Source organism: Phyllostomus hastatus, unplaced genomic scaffold (genome assembly GCF_019186645.2).
Source record: "Phyllostomus hastatus isolate PE091 unplaced genomic scaffold, TTU_PhHast_1.1 phas_scaffold_585, whole genome shotgun sequence".
Classification (NCBI taxonomy): domain Eukaryota; kingdom Metazoa; phylum Chordata; class Mammalia; order Chiroptera; family Phyllostomidae; genus Phyllostomus; species Phyllostomus hastatus.
In genome coordinates, this window is record NW_025334037.1 from 26,521,410 (window position 1) to 26,537,414 (window position 16,005).

The 16,005-nt window shown below is 47.0% G+C and overlaps 1 protein-coding gene across 1 annotated transcript in view; it reads left to right on the forward strand.

Moving 5' to 3' along the window:
- Positions 1-16,005, forward strand: part of EXT2 (exostosin glycosyltransferase 2) — a 127,407-nt gene that overhangs the window by 89,474 nt on the left and 21,928 nt on the right. Inside the window, exon 10 of the mRNA XM_045825600.1 lies at positions 3,863-4,029. Within this exon, the coding sequence (XP_045681556.1) occupies positions 3,863-4,029 (167 nt within the window). The remainder of the gene's footprint in view (positions 1-3,862; positions 4,030-16,005) is intronic.

Genomic DNA, 16,005 nt, shown 5'->3' on the forward strand with positions numbered 1-16,005 from the left:
AAGCACAGCTAGCATTTAGTGGGCGTCTGTCATGTGCCGGGCACTGTGCTGCTGAATGCGTTCAAGCTCATTCTCACAGTCATGCATGGGAGGAAAGATGGTGTTATTGTTCCATCTTCCAAGCCAGAGAAATAGGTTCAGAGTGATTTTGTTCAAGATCACAGGGCGAGTACGGGTACACCCGGGTTAGAGCTGTCTCCACAGCCTGTTCTTTCTGTGACCTGTAGCTGCCCCTGTGATCCCCGGGCCTCAGAGGCATCTTCTGCTTCTCCCCTGACGTCCAGGAGAAATCTGGCCTGCGTTAGTCCATTTCAAGTAAAAGGCCACCTTGTGTTGCTGAAGGCATTGCGTTCCATCCTAGGACAGTTTATACCATCAGAAAAGTCTCGCCTACTTTGAGTCCAGATCAGTTTTCCCGTAACGTGCACCCAGCCCTCAGTCGTGGTTTTGACTCGGAGGTGGTGGAGAACAGTTCCCTTTCTGCCTGAGAACCCTTCTGGTCTCCCTGGTGTATGGGTCTAGGTCCTGGGAGGAGACAGAGACTACACAGAAACTGCAACAGGAAATGTTTAATGTAAAGAATTATTAGCCAGTAACAGGAGATTGGTGACCCAGGGGTAAAAAGAACTCTAGAAGAAGACAGAAAACTGTACTTGAACAACAACAACAGTAACAACAAAAGAACTCTAGAGATTACAGGAAGTAAGTTTGGGAGCGCCCCTTCTCCAGCTGTGTCTGAGGCTCAGCCCATGTGGCCCACGGCAGGGCGAAGTTTGCTGAGGTACCCCAGGCCAGCTCTGGCCAGCAAGAAACCAGCCGCCCCCTCGGGTACCCATGGAATTCAATGGGTTTGTTGAACTCCTGCCCAGGGTTCGTTACTGAACTCGCTGGGAGACTGGCGCTCGCTTCAGTGGAGCTCACTTGGGCAGCCCTTGAGGGATCCGTGGACTCACTGGGAAGCCGCCACTGCGGGCGCCACTGAAACTTGTGGGGATTGATGCCATTGCTTCCCTGTCTGCCGGCCGAGGACAGAGGGAGCAAGGAGGGACGAAGGCCACCAGAACCAGGAAGAAAAGCCCCGTTCGTCCTGCAGTGTCCCTCCAGCACCCTCTGCTGACAAAGCTCAGCATGGTGCCAGCTGGCAAGGGGCAAATGTTGAACAGGATCCAGTTCCAGTATCACAGACAGGGCAGTGAAGGGTGAAATTGAAGCCGGGAGGCAGCGAATTGAGGACTGGCACGTCTAGTTTCTTTAAGCATTCTATAGAAACCCTGCATTCCGGTGCCTGCACTGTCCCCGTAACTTCTCCCCAGCTGTTTTCCTGTCTGTTGGTATTTTCCCAGCATTGCGATACCCAAATCAGAACCCAGAGTCTAGTACAGAGTGTGGTCCAGGGACCCCTGGACATCCCTAAGATCCTTTCAGGGGGTCTGCGGGGTTGAAATTATTTTCATGATAATGCTGTCACCATCTCTTCCCACTCTTTATTCTTTCACAAGCGGACCGTGGAGTTTTCCAGAGGCTGTGTGACGGGTGATGATATCGTCACTCTCATGGCTGATGGCGTGAGCTTGTATATTCTCGTGTGTTAAAACTCCTCAGTTTCAATGTCTAATACAACAAACTGTGTGTGTGTGTGTGTGTGTGTGTGTGTGTGTGTCTTTCTCACATAAACAAACCTTTTTGGGGGTCTCAACAATTTTTAAGAGCACGAAGAAATACTGACACCCAAAAGTTTGAGAACCGCTGGTTGAGTGGGTAAGGCAGGAACCTTCTTTGCTTTAGATAGTGCAGTTAACTCATGTTTTATAAGGGTTTGGACAGTCGGTCTATGGCAGCAGTTTTATTTATCCAGAAGGGTCAGTGGGAAGCAAAACAAGAATAAGGATGCTTGCTGGAGAAAATTATTGAACTTTATTTTTTTTTTTTTAAATCTAGAGAAACACGAGATTTTCAAACTGCAATAGACAGTGCAGGTTTTATTCGGTCTTTGATGCTAAGTAAACTTAAACTCAACTACTGGCCTTATTGTTTATTAACTAACTCTGTTACCCCAGCCAAGTTACTTACTCTCTGTGGACCTGGTAAAGACTACTTCATGAGTAATTCCTGCATATGGGTTGTCAGGGGGCTTGAATGACATCGCATCTCTGAAGTGTCGTGTCTGTGAGTTGCTTAACAAAGGTCTCCTCCTCTCTCTCTCCTCATCCTCACCTGGGAAGGCACTCGCCTGAAACCCTGCAGATCATGCTAAACTCAGGTCTCCCGCTCTCAGGCCTATACCAGCCCGTTTGTTCTGAAGATATTTGCTGATTGTGTAATTCTGTGGCAAGAACAAAACCGTAGTTAACTATTGTTACTGGTTAAAAGGCAGTGGCCCAGACGATCTCATTTTTGGTCTCCAGTCCAGCCTTTCCCAAGCATGCTGCTTCTGGACTTGACTGCTCTTTTAAGGCTTCGCGCTTATTTAAGACAGAACATTTTCCTCAGTTACAGAGCCTTTCGCTTGCACAGGCTTCTTCCAAACCCCTGGTAACGCCCCAGCAATGTGGTGCGTGGACTGCCTGTGGATACACAGAAGTGAGGCCTTTTATCTGCCGTCAGCTAAGACATCCCTTCCGCTTCGGACTCTCCCTCTGTGGTACTTCTCTTCATTATAGTGACTTGCGGGTGGCCGTGGGTTTTCCGGGGCTTCAGAACCCACAAAAACTAGATTGTCCCACAATTATGTGATGGACTTTTGGGGAGCAGTGTGACACCCAGCCTTCCTGGTCCCATGTGACGTGTGTGGAGAACAGACTGCCCTTTGTAAAGGGCCCTGAGGGAGACATGGGTACTGTACCAAAGAAGTATTGATTTCATGCTGTGCTAAATGCAGCACTTTAAAATAAGGGACCTGTGGTTGGATTGCTTCAGTCATTTGACAGTAAAGTGGGGAAAATGTAAGGCAAGTCATGGGCTGGTGTTTCTTTACTGTACTAGAAAATCCCACATAATTGGACCTAGAAATTCGATATTTTCTCTGTAAATTGGACAAGATGAGAAGCCAAAGCTGGTCAGTCTTGGGGTCAGGGGCTGCTGGGGGGTTAAAGTGCTGAGTTAAGGGAAATGTACCTGTCCGTGGAAAGAGCGTGGTGAGAGGGATTTTCACAGCCTCGGTAGCTGTTCGAGATTGCCTTTTGGAGAGGGGTGCCTGGGGTGGGCATCTTTGGCACGTGCATTGTGTTCCCTGGCAGAGCTTCAGGCAAGATTTGAGCTAGGGTGTGCCTACCTGAAAGTATTTTGCAGAGGTGGTAGTGTTCTGAAATTAAAACCATGAGCCTGAGCCCTGGCTGGGTAGCTCAGCTGGTTAGAGAGCTGTCCCAGATATGCCAAGGTTGAGGGTTCGATCCCTGGTCAGGGCACATACAAAAATCAACCAAGGAGTACATAAATAAGTGGAACAACAAATCGATGTTTCTCTCCCTCTCTCTCTCTACCCCCCTCTCTCTGCCCCCCATCTCTCTAAAACTCAATAAATAAAAATTAAAAAAAAAAAACACCACACCACGGGCCTGAGAAAGGGCAGTCCAGACCTGATTTCTCTTACCACTGCGATCTTGGTGAGGTCATTTTGCTTCCCTGTCTCAGCTGTGAGTGGAAGCAGGTTTGTGCGTTCTGGTTAAAACATTCATGAGAATTAGTCGTGTCGTAAGGACTTAGGAGAGACAAATCTATGATGTAAAATACTATGAAACTGCATTTATAAGACTTGCCCTTGCACACTTGTATATATGGATTTTATGGGTTCTTCCAACTCATTTGTAATAGGATGCTTTCACTACTTTATTAGAAAGAAATACCTTGTTTTTTATTTTCCCAGAGTCTCTGTGGCCCAAAATCCGGGTCCCGTTAAAGGTCGTGAGGACGGCTGAAAACAAGCTGAGTAACCGTTTCTTCCCTTACGACGAAATTGAGACGGAGGCAGTGCTGGCCATCGATGACGACATCATCATGCTGACCTCCGACGAGCTGCAGTTCGGCTACGAGGTGAGGACGCTTTGACCAGCATGTTTACATAGTTAATATCTGTTGCCTACTGTTAATTTGTTTTTCCTAACAAAGAGTCCATGTCATTCTCTAAAGTCCTAATTTTTTAAGTTCTAGTAGAGTCTAAGGAGTGTGAATTAAGAAGCTGTTCCTTAAAACTTCAGGGAAACCCTGTTCCAAAATGACAACTCTGCCCTCCCCTCCGCTAGTTTCGGGAACTCCCAGGGAGAGTCCCAGGGGACATCTTCAAAAGAGCAGCTCTAGCGTTTAACAAGCACTTAATTGATGTCTCCTTTTGAATAACGCTTCCCCGGGACTGGAGCAGCCTGGGCAGGGCAACAATAAAAACATCAGTGAGTGAAGAAGCTGGCGACACTGACAAACAGAAAGCAGACCCTGTTGATGGCTCTCTTTCTGAGTTTTAAGTGGGGAGGCCGGCCGCCTGTCTGTAGGGAGAAACATTCTCCATCACCGTTCATTCGATGGGGCTGATGGATTAGGCAGGGTTCAGGGGTTAAGTATGGAGACCAGGAAAGGTCTCCCCGGGGGAAAGTGCCAGAGCCGCGGCCGGGTGAAAAGCAATGGGAATTGATGGGCTCTGTCAGGGAGGATGTGCGTGCGATGCACGCTGGCGACAGCAGAGGCCCGTGGCCGCAGGGGTGCGATGGTGGTATCGGACCCAAGCACAGCAGAGCGTATAAATCAGTTAGCTGCAGCCGGCACAGGGGAAAGTGGTGGAATTGATCCCCCAGCGTCATCCTACCTTGGGGAGAGAGGGAGCCATCTGCTTTAGTTGACTTGGGGTTTGTTCAGTTCGAGGTTCTAAGAGATCATGAAATTTTATTAAATGAGTCTGTACTCAGTGCATATATTTATTATAACAATTTATTTTCCAACCTTTAAATTAAAAGTGGATTTTAAGGGGAGGAAATAGGAACCCTCCTGTCACTGCCATCACCAAAAATTAAAAGCTCAAGTTTTTTTCAGTTGTTTTTTTTTTTTTTAATTTGTGTGTGTATAGCTCCATTTGGGTGTAAAAGAAATTGCCACAAAATAGGCTGGTGTGTGATACCCCAAGTCAGCGCAGTTACTGGCCAGTGAAAGGCATGAGAGTAGCTAATTAAACATACAGTCATCTTTTTGGATTTATTTTCATTTGCAGAGATGTCTTTCACATTTAGGGCATTGGATGATTTTTAGTCCACTCTTATTCACAGGTTTTAAAGGAGCAAATTACCTGCTTGCTTTTCTAGCCAACTCATTTGGCAAGAAAAGCAGTTTTTTTCTGCCAGGTTCTCTCTTCATTGCCAAAATAATGGCTTCAAACTACACCCATGCATCTATTTTTGTGGGGAAAAAAGCACTATTCAGAAAGCTACAGTCAAAGCGGACCGAGCGCTGCTTCTTCTTGCAGAGTCTCAGCCCCGACATCGCAGAGCGGGGCAGACTGTGAGGCAGTGGCGTAAAAGCTGGCGCAGTCCATGCCTTTGGCCACTTGGCATCCGCACACACCCTCCTACCCAGGTTTGAGCTTCCGTACAGCAATGGTAACGACCATGTCGTCTCACTGAGAAGATGCAGCTGTCCCTCGTGCATACAGAGACCTCTCATTCTCTCCCCCCACAGCGGGGAGACACAAAGCCCCGGTGGTCATTATCCCCATCCCTGGGTAATTATTAATTCTTTCTTTAATTCAGTCCTAATTCTTCTTGAGTAGTCTGTCACTTAGTGAATGAGTTGTAGACTTTCAGTTCTGGACAAGATCAAGTAAGCACACTTCACCCAGTTCCTGTAAAAAGAAGACAGACTGGCTAGGAACCTCAGGACTAGACAGAGGCTCCGACAGTGCCTTCCTTTGGTTTTTTTCCCCTCCTTCCCCCCTCTCCCTTCCTCCTTCCTTCCCTTCACTCCCCAGCCTCAGTGCTAGTGACGGTCATAACATTTATAAGCACAGATAAAAGCAAACAAACAAACAAACAAACAAAAACAAAACCCCGCTTTCTCTTGCCAAAGAGAAAAGGGCAGCCCCGCAGATGGAACCCTGTCGACTGAGCCCACGGTTCACCAGGCAAACACCGGGAAAGAAGCCACGCGCACCCTGCCAGCGAGTTGCTGTGACTGTGGCGGGTTGTCATTCGGAGCCTTGTGACCGTCCCCGCCCTGCACTAACAGGAGACAGGAGCGGAGATGGCCCTCTTTCCTTGACCCCTGTCCAGTGTGGAGACTGTGGGGTGGCACCTGGTTGACCATCCAGGCCCTGCACTGAGTGAACATCGGCAAAGAGGCAGCTGCAGAGGCTGCTGGGAGGAGCCCTGTCCCTTGTCCCCAGCCTGCACCCAGCAGCAGACAGCGAGCAGGCAGCACCTCCTCCCTTCCCAACTGGAGAGTGGAGGGAAAGGTATGGAAAGGGGGAAGCTGAGAAGGGAGTTCTTTAAATCTGTGTATGAACTCCTAGGCATGCTCTCTCCTCCCCCCACCCCCTCAAAGCAGCCCACGTGTATTACTGACTAGAGTCAACACAGCAAAAGCTTTGAGAAATAAACTGTGGTGTAGAATGCTACCCAGGTTTCACATTGGCCTCTGGGTGGCACAGCACACAAGTTGGGTGGACCAGAGTGGCAGTGTAAAACTAAATTGTATTCACTCCACAGCCCACAGAGTGGGTCAGGACGTGCATTCTGAACCTGACCTCCCTACTAAATAGAAAATAGGAAGCAACATCTCATAGAAATACTCAAATGTTTAGGGTATAATCCAAAATTATTCCTCATACCAAGAACCAGGAAAATCACAGCTTTAGTGAGGAAAGGTGATCAACAGATGCCACAGATGTTGGAATTATTTGACAAGGATTTAAAAACTGCTATCACAAAAAATCCTCTAATAAGCAATTATGAATCTATTGAAACAAGTGGAAAAATAGAACATCTTGGCAAAGAAACAGGAGATATAAAAAAGAACCAGACAGAAATTTCAGAACTGAAAATCACATAACCTAAATTTAAAATTTATGGGATGGACTCAGCAGGTGAACGGAAATGGCAGGGAGGAATTGGTGAACTTGAGGATGAGTCGGTAGGAATCACTCAGTCTTAACAACAGAGAGAAAATAGACTTTAAAAAGTGAACAGAAACCTGTGGGACACTCACAAAAGATATAACACCCGTGCCGCCAGAGTTCCAGAAGGAGAAAAGAAAGAATGCAGGGCCCGAAAAATATTTGAAGAAATAATGGCTGAAAACTTTAAAATTTGACAAAGGGTATTAAAGTTACGAGGAAACCACAAACATCCAAAGAATAAGTTGTGTAAGTATATGTACATTGTATAAACTGAATAAATTGTAACATTAATGCTTATATCAAATAGTAATTGCAAAACAAGGAGAGATGAATAAATTGGGGGATATATATCTTTATATAAAGGCAAATATGTGCGTAGTTGCCACAGTTTTCACTGTGCAGCTCGGTCACGAGACTGTACTTGTTATCCGTGACCCTCTCTTCACACTGCGTGCGCCACGCTGCTTCTGTCCTCGGCGTGTTCATCACAGAGCCGATGCTCTAACGCTCCGGTGCTCTCCAGACTTCCTCTCTCTCCTTGTGTCAGGTGGATGACTTGTGTTTATCCAGGACTCTGTTCGTTTCATCCAAGTTATCAAATGTACTTCTATAAAGTCACTTGTAATGTCATCTGTTGTTTCAAGTCTATAGAGTTCGGAACGATGTGCTCTTCTTCTTTATTCACAATATTGGTGGTTTTTGTTTTCTCTCTTGATTGGTGTTGTTAGAAGGTATATCGATGTCATAATCTTTGCAAAGAATCAACTTCGGAGTTTTCCTTATTGTATATCTGTGTGAGGTGTCATTAACTACTCCTTTCTTGATTTCTTCTACTTTCTTGAGTTTAAGTTGCTGTTATTTTTCATGACTTCTGACTTGACAGCTTAGATCATTGCTCTCAATACTTATTTTTCTAACCTATGCATTTAACACTGTGAACTTCTCCTTAATTACCACTTTGGGTGCATTCCCAAGTTTAGACATGTCATATTTTTATTTTCCTTAAGTTTAAAATATTTTCTGGTTTCCACTGTAATATCTTCTTTGACCCATAGTTATGTAAAAGTGTATTGCTTACTTATGCCAGTTTTTATTTTTTATTTCTTTAAAAAATTTTTAAATGTATTTTATTGATTATTCTATTACAGTTGTCCCAATTTTTCCTCCTTTGCCCCCTCTCCACCCAGCATCTCCCACTCCCTCGGGAAATCCGCACACCATCATGCAGGTCCTTATGTCATGCAGAAGTTCATTGGCTACTCTGTCTCCTATGCTGTACTGTGCGTCCCCATGGCTGTTCTGTACCTGCCCGTTTGTACTGCTCAATCCCTTCACCTCTTCACCCCTTCCCCCATAGACCCCCCCCCCATTTGGCAACTGTCAAAGTACTCTCCGTATCCGTTGTATCCATGATTCTGCCTCTGTTCCTCTTGTTTACCTAGTTTATGTTTTAGATTTAGTTGTTGATAGATATTTATTTATTGCCATTTTATTGTTCATAGTTTGGATCTACTTTTTCTTAAATAAGTCCCATTAACATCTCATGTAACAATGGTTTGGTGATGATGAACTCCTTTAGTTTTCTCTTGTTTGGGAAGCTCTTTATCTGCCCTTCGATTCTAAATGATAGCTTTGCTGGGTAGGGCAATCTTGGCTGTAGGTCCTTGCTTTTCATGACTTTAAATATTTTTTTTGCCAATGCCCTCCAGCCTGCAAATTTTCTTTTGAAAAATCAGCTGACAGTCTTAGGGGAATTCCCCTGTAGGTAACTAACTGCTTTTCTTTTACTGCTATTAAGATTCTATTTTTATCTTTAACCTTTAGCATTTTAATTATGATGTGTCTTGGAATGGGTCTCTTTGCCTCCATCTTGTTTGGGATTCTCTGTGATTACTAGACTTGCACGTCAATTTCCTTCACCAAATTAGGGAAGTTTTCTTTCACTATTTTTTCAAGTAGATTTTCAATATCTTCTTCTTTCTCTTCTCCTTCTGGCACCCCTGTGATGCGACTATTGAAACCTTGAAGTTGTCCTACAGGCTGTTTATACTATCCTTGTTTTTTGGATTCCCTTTTCTTTTTGTTGTTCTAATTGGTGGTTTTTGCCTCATTGTCTTTCAAATCCTTCATTTGATTCTTGGCTTCATCCACTCTACTGTTGTTTCCTTGTTAATTGTTCTTTATTTTAATTAGCATATTCTTCATTTCTGACTGGATCTTTTTTATGCTGTTAAAGTCCTCACTAAGTTCCCTGAGCATCCTTATAACCAGTGCTTTGAACTCTGTATTTCATTTTGCTCTTTTTCTGGAGTTTTGATCTGTCCTTTCATTTGGGCCATGTTTCTTTGTCTCCTCATTTTGGCAGCCTCCCTGCGTTTGTTTCTATGTATTAGGTAGAGCTGCTCTGACTCTGCATCTTCATAGTGTGGCCTAATATAGTGGGTGTCCTGTAGGGTCCAGTGGCACAACCTTCCCTATCACCCAAACTGGGTGCTTGAGGTGCACCCTTCATTGGGCTAAGTACACCTTCCTCTTGTAGTTGAGCCTTTGTTACTGTTGGCAGATCGATGGGAGGGATTTATCCAGGCCAGACAGCTGCAAGGACTGGCTATGACCACTGACCACCAACCTTCGCCCTCCATGGAGGATCAGCTCTGTGGGGACAGGGTGGTGGTCCTCTGATGTGGGTGTGCAGGCACTGGGGTTTACCCAGGTGGTGCAGGCCAAGGTCAGCCCCCGCCTGTGTTTTGCCCAGGGCTACCCTGCCTGGGCTATAAAGCATTCTGAAATGGCTGTTGCTTGAGTAGAGCTTGGAGATTCCCAGGTGAAGCCAAGCTGTGAATCTAGACTGGTTGCTGCTAGCCTGGGGCTACTTAGCAAGAAGTATGGGGGCTAGGAACTCACTGAGGCTGGCTGCTCCTTGTTTGAAAGGACTTAGGAAGTTGTAAAGCATGAGCCAAGACCAGCCACTCATATGGAAAAGCAGCTTGGGTGGGCCCATAAGTTGGGTGGGATGAAGTCTCTGGGGATCTCCATGAAGGCTCAAACAGTGTTAGCCAGGCTGATGGAATCTCAAATCCAGTACCAGTCTGCTGGCTCTGTGACTCTGTGGGGGGAGGGTTCAGAAAAGGGACAATGTTGTCTGCCATACCATTCAGTCTCTCCCTGTATACCACTGGTGCTTTTCAAGCTGCTACTCTGGTGCTGGAGCTCAGAGGGAGTGAGCATGTGTAAGTCCGTGTGTGAGTTCTTTAAGAGGAACTACTTGAGACTCTAGCAGTTCCTTCTACCAACTCAGTGCCCACTGAGTTTTGAAGTCAGAAGTTATGGGGACTGATCTTCCTGACACTGGAACCCTGGGCTGGGGGCCTGCTGTGGGGCTGGGACTCTCTGCTCCCGAGATAGAGATGTCCCTCCCGAATTTTTATCCACCACACGTGGGCGTGGGACCAGCCCGTTCTGCAATTCCACCCCTCCTACCAGTCTGGGTAGATATGGTTTTTTAATTCCACAGTTGTCAGACTTCCATTCAACTCGATTTCTGACACTTCTCACTTCTGCCAGTTTTTGAAGTTACCTTTTTCTTACTGATTTCTGATTTGATTCTGCTGTGCTCAGAAAATATACTTAAATTATTTTAGTATTTTGAACTCTATTGAGACTGTATGGCCCAAGAAGAGATCTATTTTGGCAAATGTTTTATGTGCTCCTGCAAGAGTACAGATTCTGCAGTTGGTGGTTTAATGATCTTAGTAGGTCAATTAAGTAAGGTTAGTTGTCTCAGCACTTGTGATTTTAACGTCATTGGAACACTGCCCTGCTTGCTGTCTAAAATAGGCATCTCACTTTCATTCTGTTTTTTTTTCCCCCGATAGCCATGATCATTTCTGTAGTAGTTAAGTTCAAGTTTATCCCAGTTTAAATTGAAAAGAAAAAACAGCTCAAACACAGTGTTTAATATGTGAGAATCAAGGAGAAACCGAGCAACAGACCTTTCTGTCTGTGGCTCCAAAGAATTTTTAGAGGAACCTGGAGAGACAGAGCGTCTCCCACCTGGCGTTTTCAGGAAGGGGACGCCAGCAGTCTTGCAGCAGCCAGGGTGGTTTTGCTGGTGCTGCCTGGGGACAGAAGAATAGGCCGGATGACTTCCTGAAATCCCTTCCGGGGTAACTGATCCATGGGATGGGATGTATAGGCAGACCCTATGAAGTGTGGTTCCGCGTGGACAAGTACCAGACTTCCGTGCATACAAAGTGGGGAAATCCTTCACTTTCCTGCGAAACCCGGAAAGATTGCATGTAGGGGGATCCAGAGGTATTTTGAGTTGATGGCCAGCAGCATATCTGGAGCCAGAGGGAGAACCAGCAGTGACTTTAATGGAGCACAAGCAGAGCAAAGTGCGGTGAACCACAGCCTGTTTTCCTGATGGTTCTGGTGCTGCCTCTTCTGAGGCCTGACGTGTACATTCAAGCACCAGCATTCCAGCGGGTTTTATGCAAACGTGAGGACAGTGTAAGGCAGTGCTTTTGTTAGGGGCTTGGAAGCACTGATTTACAGAGATTTGCCATTTAAAAAAAATTTTTTTAATCCTCATGTGAGATATATTTACTAGAAGGATAATAGATCTCTTACTGGAAGATCATTAAATCAACAACTGCAGGATTTTAGAGAGAGGAAGGGAGAGAAAGAGAAACATCGATGTGAGAGAAAAACATTGACCAGTTGCCACGCATACACGCCCCAACCAGGGATTGAACCTGCCACCTTTTGGTGTCTGGGACGATCGTTCAACCGACTGAGCCACCCGGCCAGGGAAAGATTTGCCATTTTAAAGCAACAGGCTTCGTGGCTTGCTTAAGGGACATAGAGCAGAGACAGGAGGGCAGCTGTGACTGCACACTTCCCACAGCTTTGAGGAGAAAACGCAGGCCTAATGTGAGAGGTAAGAGGAATGGTGGGGGGAGATCTGCCTGGGGAAGATCTTCTGTTAGCCTGGAGATGAGCGCAAACCCTAGAGTCGCTTTCTAGGAGGAAATTATTAGGACCACAGCAGTGTCACAGCGCAGCTCCAACAGGTGATGTTAACACAGTACACTGTGTACTGAGGTCACCCACCCTCAGGCCTCCCTGCCCATCTGGCTGAAAGGATCAGAATCCCAGCGTGCCTGTTAAACATTCATTGCAGCCCAGTCCAAAAGTTCAGAACACAAACGGACCTAGAGATCGGGAATCCTGCCACTTCATTGCTGAGTAAACTGAGGTGCGAAGGGGTTAACTTCCGTCTCTAAAATGTTAAATGTTCATTGAATATAACCCTTAAACGAAAGGCCTTTTTTCTACCAATGTCTGTGACTTGAGCACACAGACATTAGGATTTGAGACCTAATGCCTGGTATCATTATTTGTTTTATTGGAAGAAAACACAGGGGTCATTTGCCTGTTTAAATGGGTCATATTCCCTGCTGGAAGGCAAAGAGCTTTGAGAAACGTTACATTCCCTCTCCAGCCCCGAAATCGGGAGCTAAAGAATGATCTTCTCTGGCCCTGTGTGTTTCTGACTTGTTTGACAAGCTCCAGTGAGCCGCCAGATGTTGAAATTCTTTTCAGCCTGGAATAATTTATTTATCTGTTTATGTATTTTACCAGGAAAGTATCTATTGAGTTCTTGATACTCATTTGCAAGGAACTCCTGAGGGAACAGTAGCAGTGTATAGAGTTACTCGAGTGTTTGATTTTTTTTTCCCCCCAGTCTGCTTTTATTTCAGGCCTAAAGAGCTGGGAAATAAAATGCAACTTTTCTCCCTCCCCTCCCCCGCCTTCTAGAGAGACCATTAAAACACGTGGCAGAAAATGAGTCAGGCAGACTTGGCTGGATGTATGAGCCCGTGAATTTATTTTTCCTTTCATACTTTGATCCTCATTTCCAACCATAAAAATTACGAGTAGTGCTTAAGTGTCGAACATTTTTCACCTGAGAGATGTGAAACGCTCTTGGCTAGTGATGCTGGTTATGAAGTCGGTCCTTCACGCGGGGAGAGGACTTCACGAAGAGCCAGCTGCATGTTAGGTGCACAGGATGCCTAACGCTTGCCTGCCTTTCACTGCCCGAGCATCTCGTGGGCGGGTCAACCCTCTTGGGTGCTAATAAAGGTTGAGAATTTATTTGTATTATTTTGCTCACAACTCCCCAAGGCAACGGCAAGTATATATACTCTCAAAGAACCGTAGGAAGATGGCACAGCAGCTTGGACTGCCCCGTTTTTTTTTTTCCTCCACGAGAACGTAAAACCGTCTTTGAGTGTTCCCGGTGCAGGGAGCACGGGGAGGAACGGCGCCGGAGCGAGCGTGAGCTGGGCGCGTGCAGTCGTGCAGGGAGGTCAGGGGCAGGCCGATGTGGTGAGCGTGGAGCCTGTGTTTGGGTCAGTGGTGGAGGCGGGGTTGGTTAGGCGATGTGGGGTCAGCTGGTAGATAAGCGGAAAAGTTTAAGGGGGTAAAGGGGTTTCGTGGGCTCGCAGAGAGGGGTGCGGTAAAGGCAGGCAGACCACAGGACGGATTAGAGATGTCAGAGGGTGGGCACGGGGAAAGGCCAGGGAGACAGGGGTCACGGAAAATCGAAAACTTAATGTTCAAATGACTTGAGACCCAAGCAGAGGAAAAGACAGGCTTACACGCAGCTTAGATGTAATTTGTGATGAAGGAGCTCAGCAAATTGGAGGATTCCAGAGCTGAGGCTCTATGAACAGTTATATTTTGAACAGAATTAGTAACATTTATAGTTATCTATATATTCACCCAGGCAGAGTGGGCGAGATGATAAAAAATCTGATTCTAAATGAACTATCCCACCTTTTCCTTGTTTACTAGAAGAGATGAAAGATGGAAATAACCTATCGTAGAATTAGACTTCGTAATCTCTTCTTAAAGCTAGCAGGCTGTAAGAGCTTAAAAAAAAAAAAAAGACTATCTCTGTTCTTCAGTTCACCCGTCTCTGAGATGTCCTCCAGTGAAAGCCCCACAGATACTGGCCTGGGAAACAAATGAATGTGGAACAAGCCTGGGGCTGGGCCTGAAGATGGTTTCTCACAGACTCGAGGCGATGAACCTCCCGATAGAACACCAGCCGCCTTCCTCCCAGATGCTGAGCCTCAGAGCCCTGAAGGTGGAAATGTGCTCGGTTTTGCTGGGAATCCAGGGAGGGCCTCTTCTGAAAGGCTTTTCTGTACGATTCATGGAACCACCCATCTCATCTGCCAGGTCCTCTACAGCAGACTTGCCCTCGGAGCTCACCTAGGGCACCAAGAGACTCGGTTCTCGCGCAGCCAAGACTACTAACAAGGGAGCGTCCCCGAAGGAGGGCCCGGATGTGAGGGTCCTCCCTGGAGCAGATGGGTGGCTCCTTGCTGGAAGCGGCTCAGCCTTCAGTGAGAACCAGCCCTTGAGATTTCTATTCCTTGACCTTTGGCTGACTCGACCCAGTGGGTGTGGAAAGACCAGCCATTCAAGGATTTGCTTCTCTTGGCTGGATGATGGAGCTCGTCCAGGAGTCCCCATGGCCGCTGGGAGCCACAGGCACTGAGAGTCCCCGGGAGCCAGCCCATTCCTGGCACCCATGGTGTCAAGCCTCGCCAGAGCTGTTCCGGAGCAGCATTTGGGGTCTGACACCAAAGCTCTGCACAGCAGTTAGAACCATTTTGCCATAGTGGCGGTTTCCGAAAACTGCCTTTCTCAGGGCTTGTGGTGACCTCTCTTCATCAAGAATCTGCAGCAGCTGATGGCTGTGGCTCTCGTGGAGCCTGTGAGTTATGTCTGAGTGAGTGACAGTCCCCCTCTGAGCACTGTTCCAGGGCCTGGGCACCTATCAGTCCAATACTGAATATCGAAAAGGACATCTGTCTGTCTTTCCTTCTGTCTTTCACTGTTCTTAAGTCCCTGAAGAGTTGCTGTTTAGAGACTGCCATCTTTGGAGGAGGGAATAGGCCAGATGGCTGGTTTCTGTGAGTGCCGCCCCCCGCCCCGCCCACGGTGTATAGTCAGAGCCTCCCTCGGAGGAGACGCATGGAAGGCTCTGGTCAGTGGTACGTCTTCCTTCTTAGGGACTCCTCTCCCCGGGGTGTGCCCCACACTGCTTCGGGCTCCCTGTCTGCAGCCTGTGGGGGAACTGAATAGTCTGTTCGGCCTGTCCGGTGTCCAGCTTGCATTGATTTACACCCCGAGACTCAGGGGACCTGGAGGGAAAATAGTTGTTGTGTGCGGCTGCTGCAGCAAGAGCTGCTGAAAGAAGATCCAGAGCAGTGGCCAGAAGCCCACGGAGGTGCTGAGAGAGGCTGCGGTGAGGGCTGACCTCTCAGAGGTTTCTAAAGCACCCAGTCCCCATCGGAGAGCAAGTCAAACAAATATTGAGGGAAGGAAATCGAATATGTATGCTGAACCGTGAAATAACGTGTGATCGTTTGAAAAAGCACCCAGTTGGGAATTATAATAGAGTGACACTTTTTCCTTCCCCACTGAGTGCATTAAAAATAACAAGCTCAGAATTTGTTTACATAGCCATGAATGAAACATCAGATGCAGGGTGAGGGGCTCAGGCTCCCAAAGAGAGGGGAGCACGTTTCCCTGTGGCACAGCCTTCCGTGGAAGGGTGTCTCCTCGCAGACGCCCATGCGGAAGAAGTCCGGTGAGTTGGCTTCAGTGCATGTTCCGTGCTTGCTTTGTGCCAGGCAGTGCTGGTGAGGAGAGGGCACTCCTGACCGTCCCACTCACGGCCCTGTGTGCCCTGCACTGTCCTCAGCAGCTTCCTGCCTCAGTGCCATTGCGGCCACATGGCTTCGTAGCCTCGCGCTCCAGAACTAGCGCTTCTAATGTGAGATGGCTAAAGAGGTGTTGGTACCCTTGATAGTTTAAAGAATGCACACTCC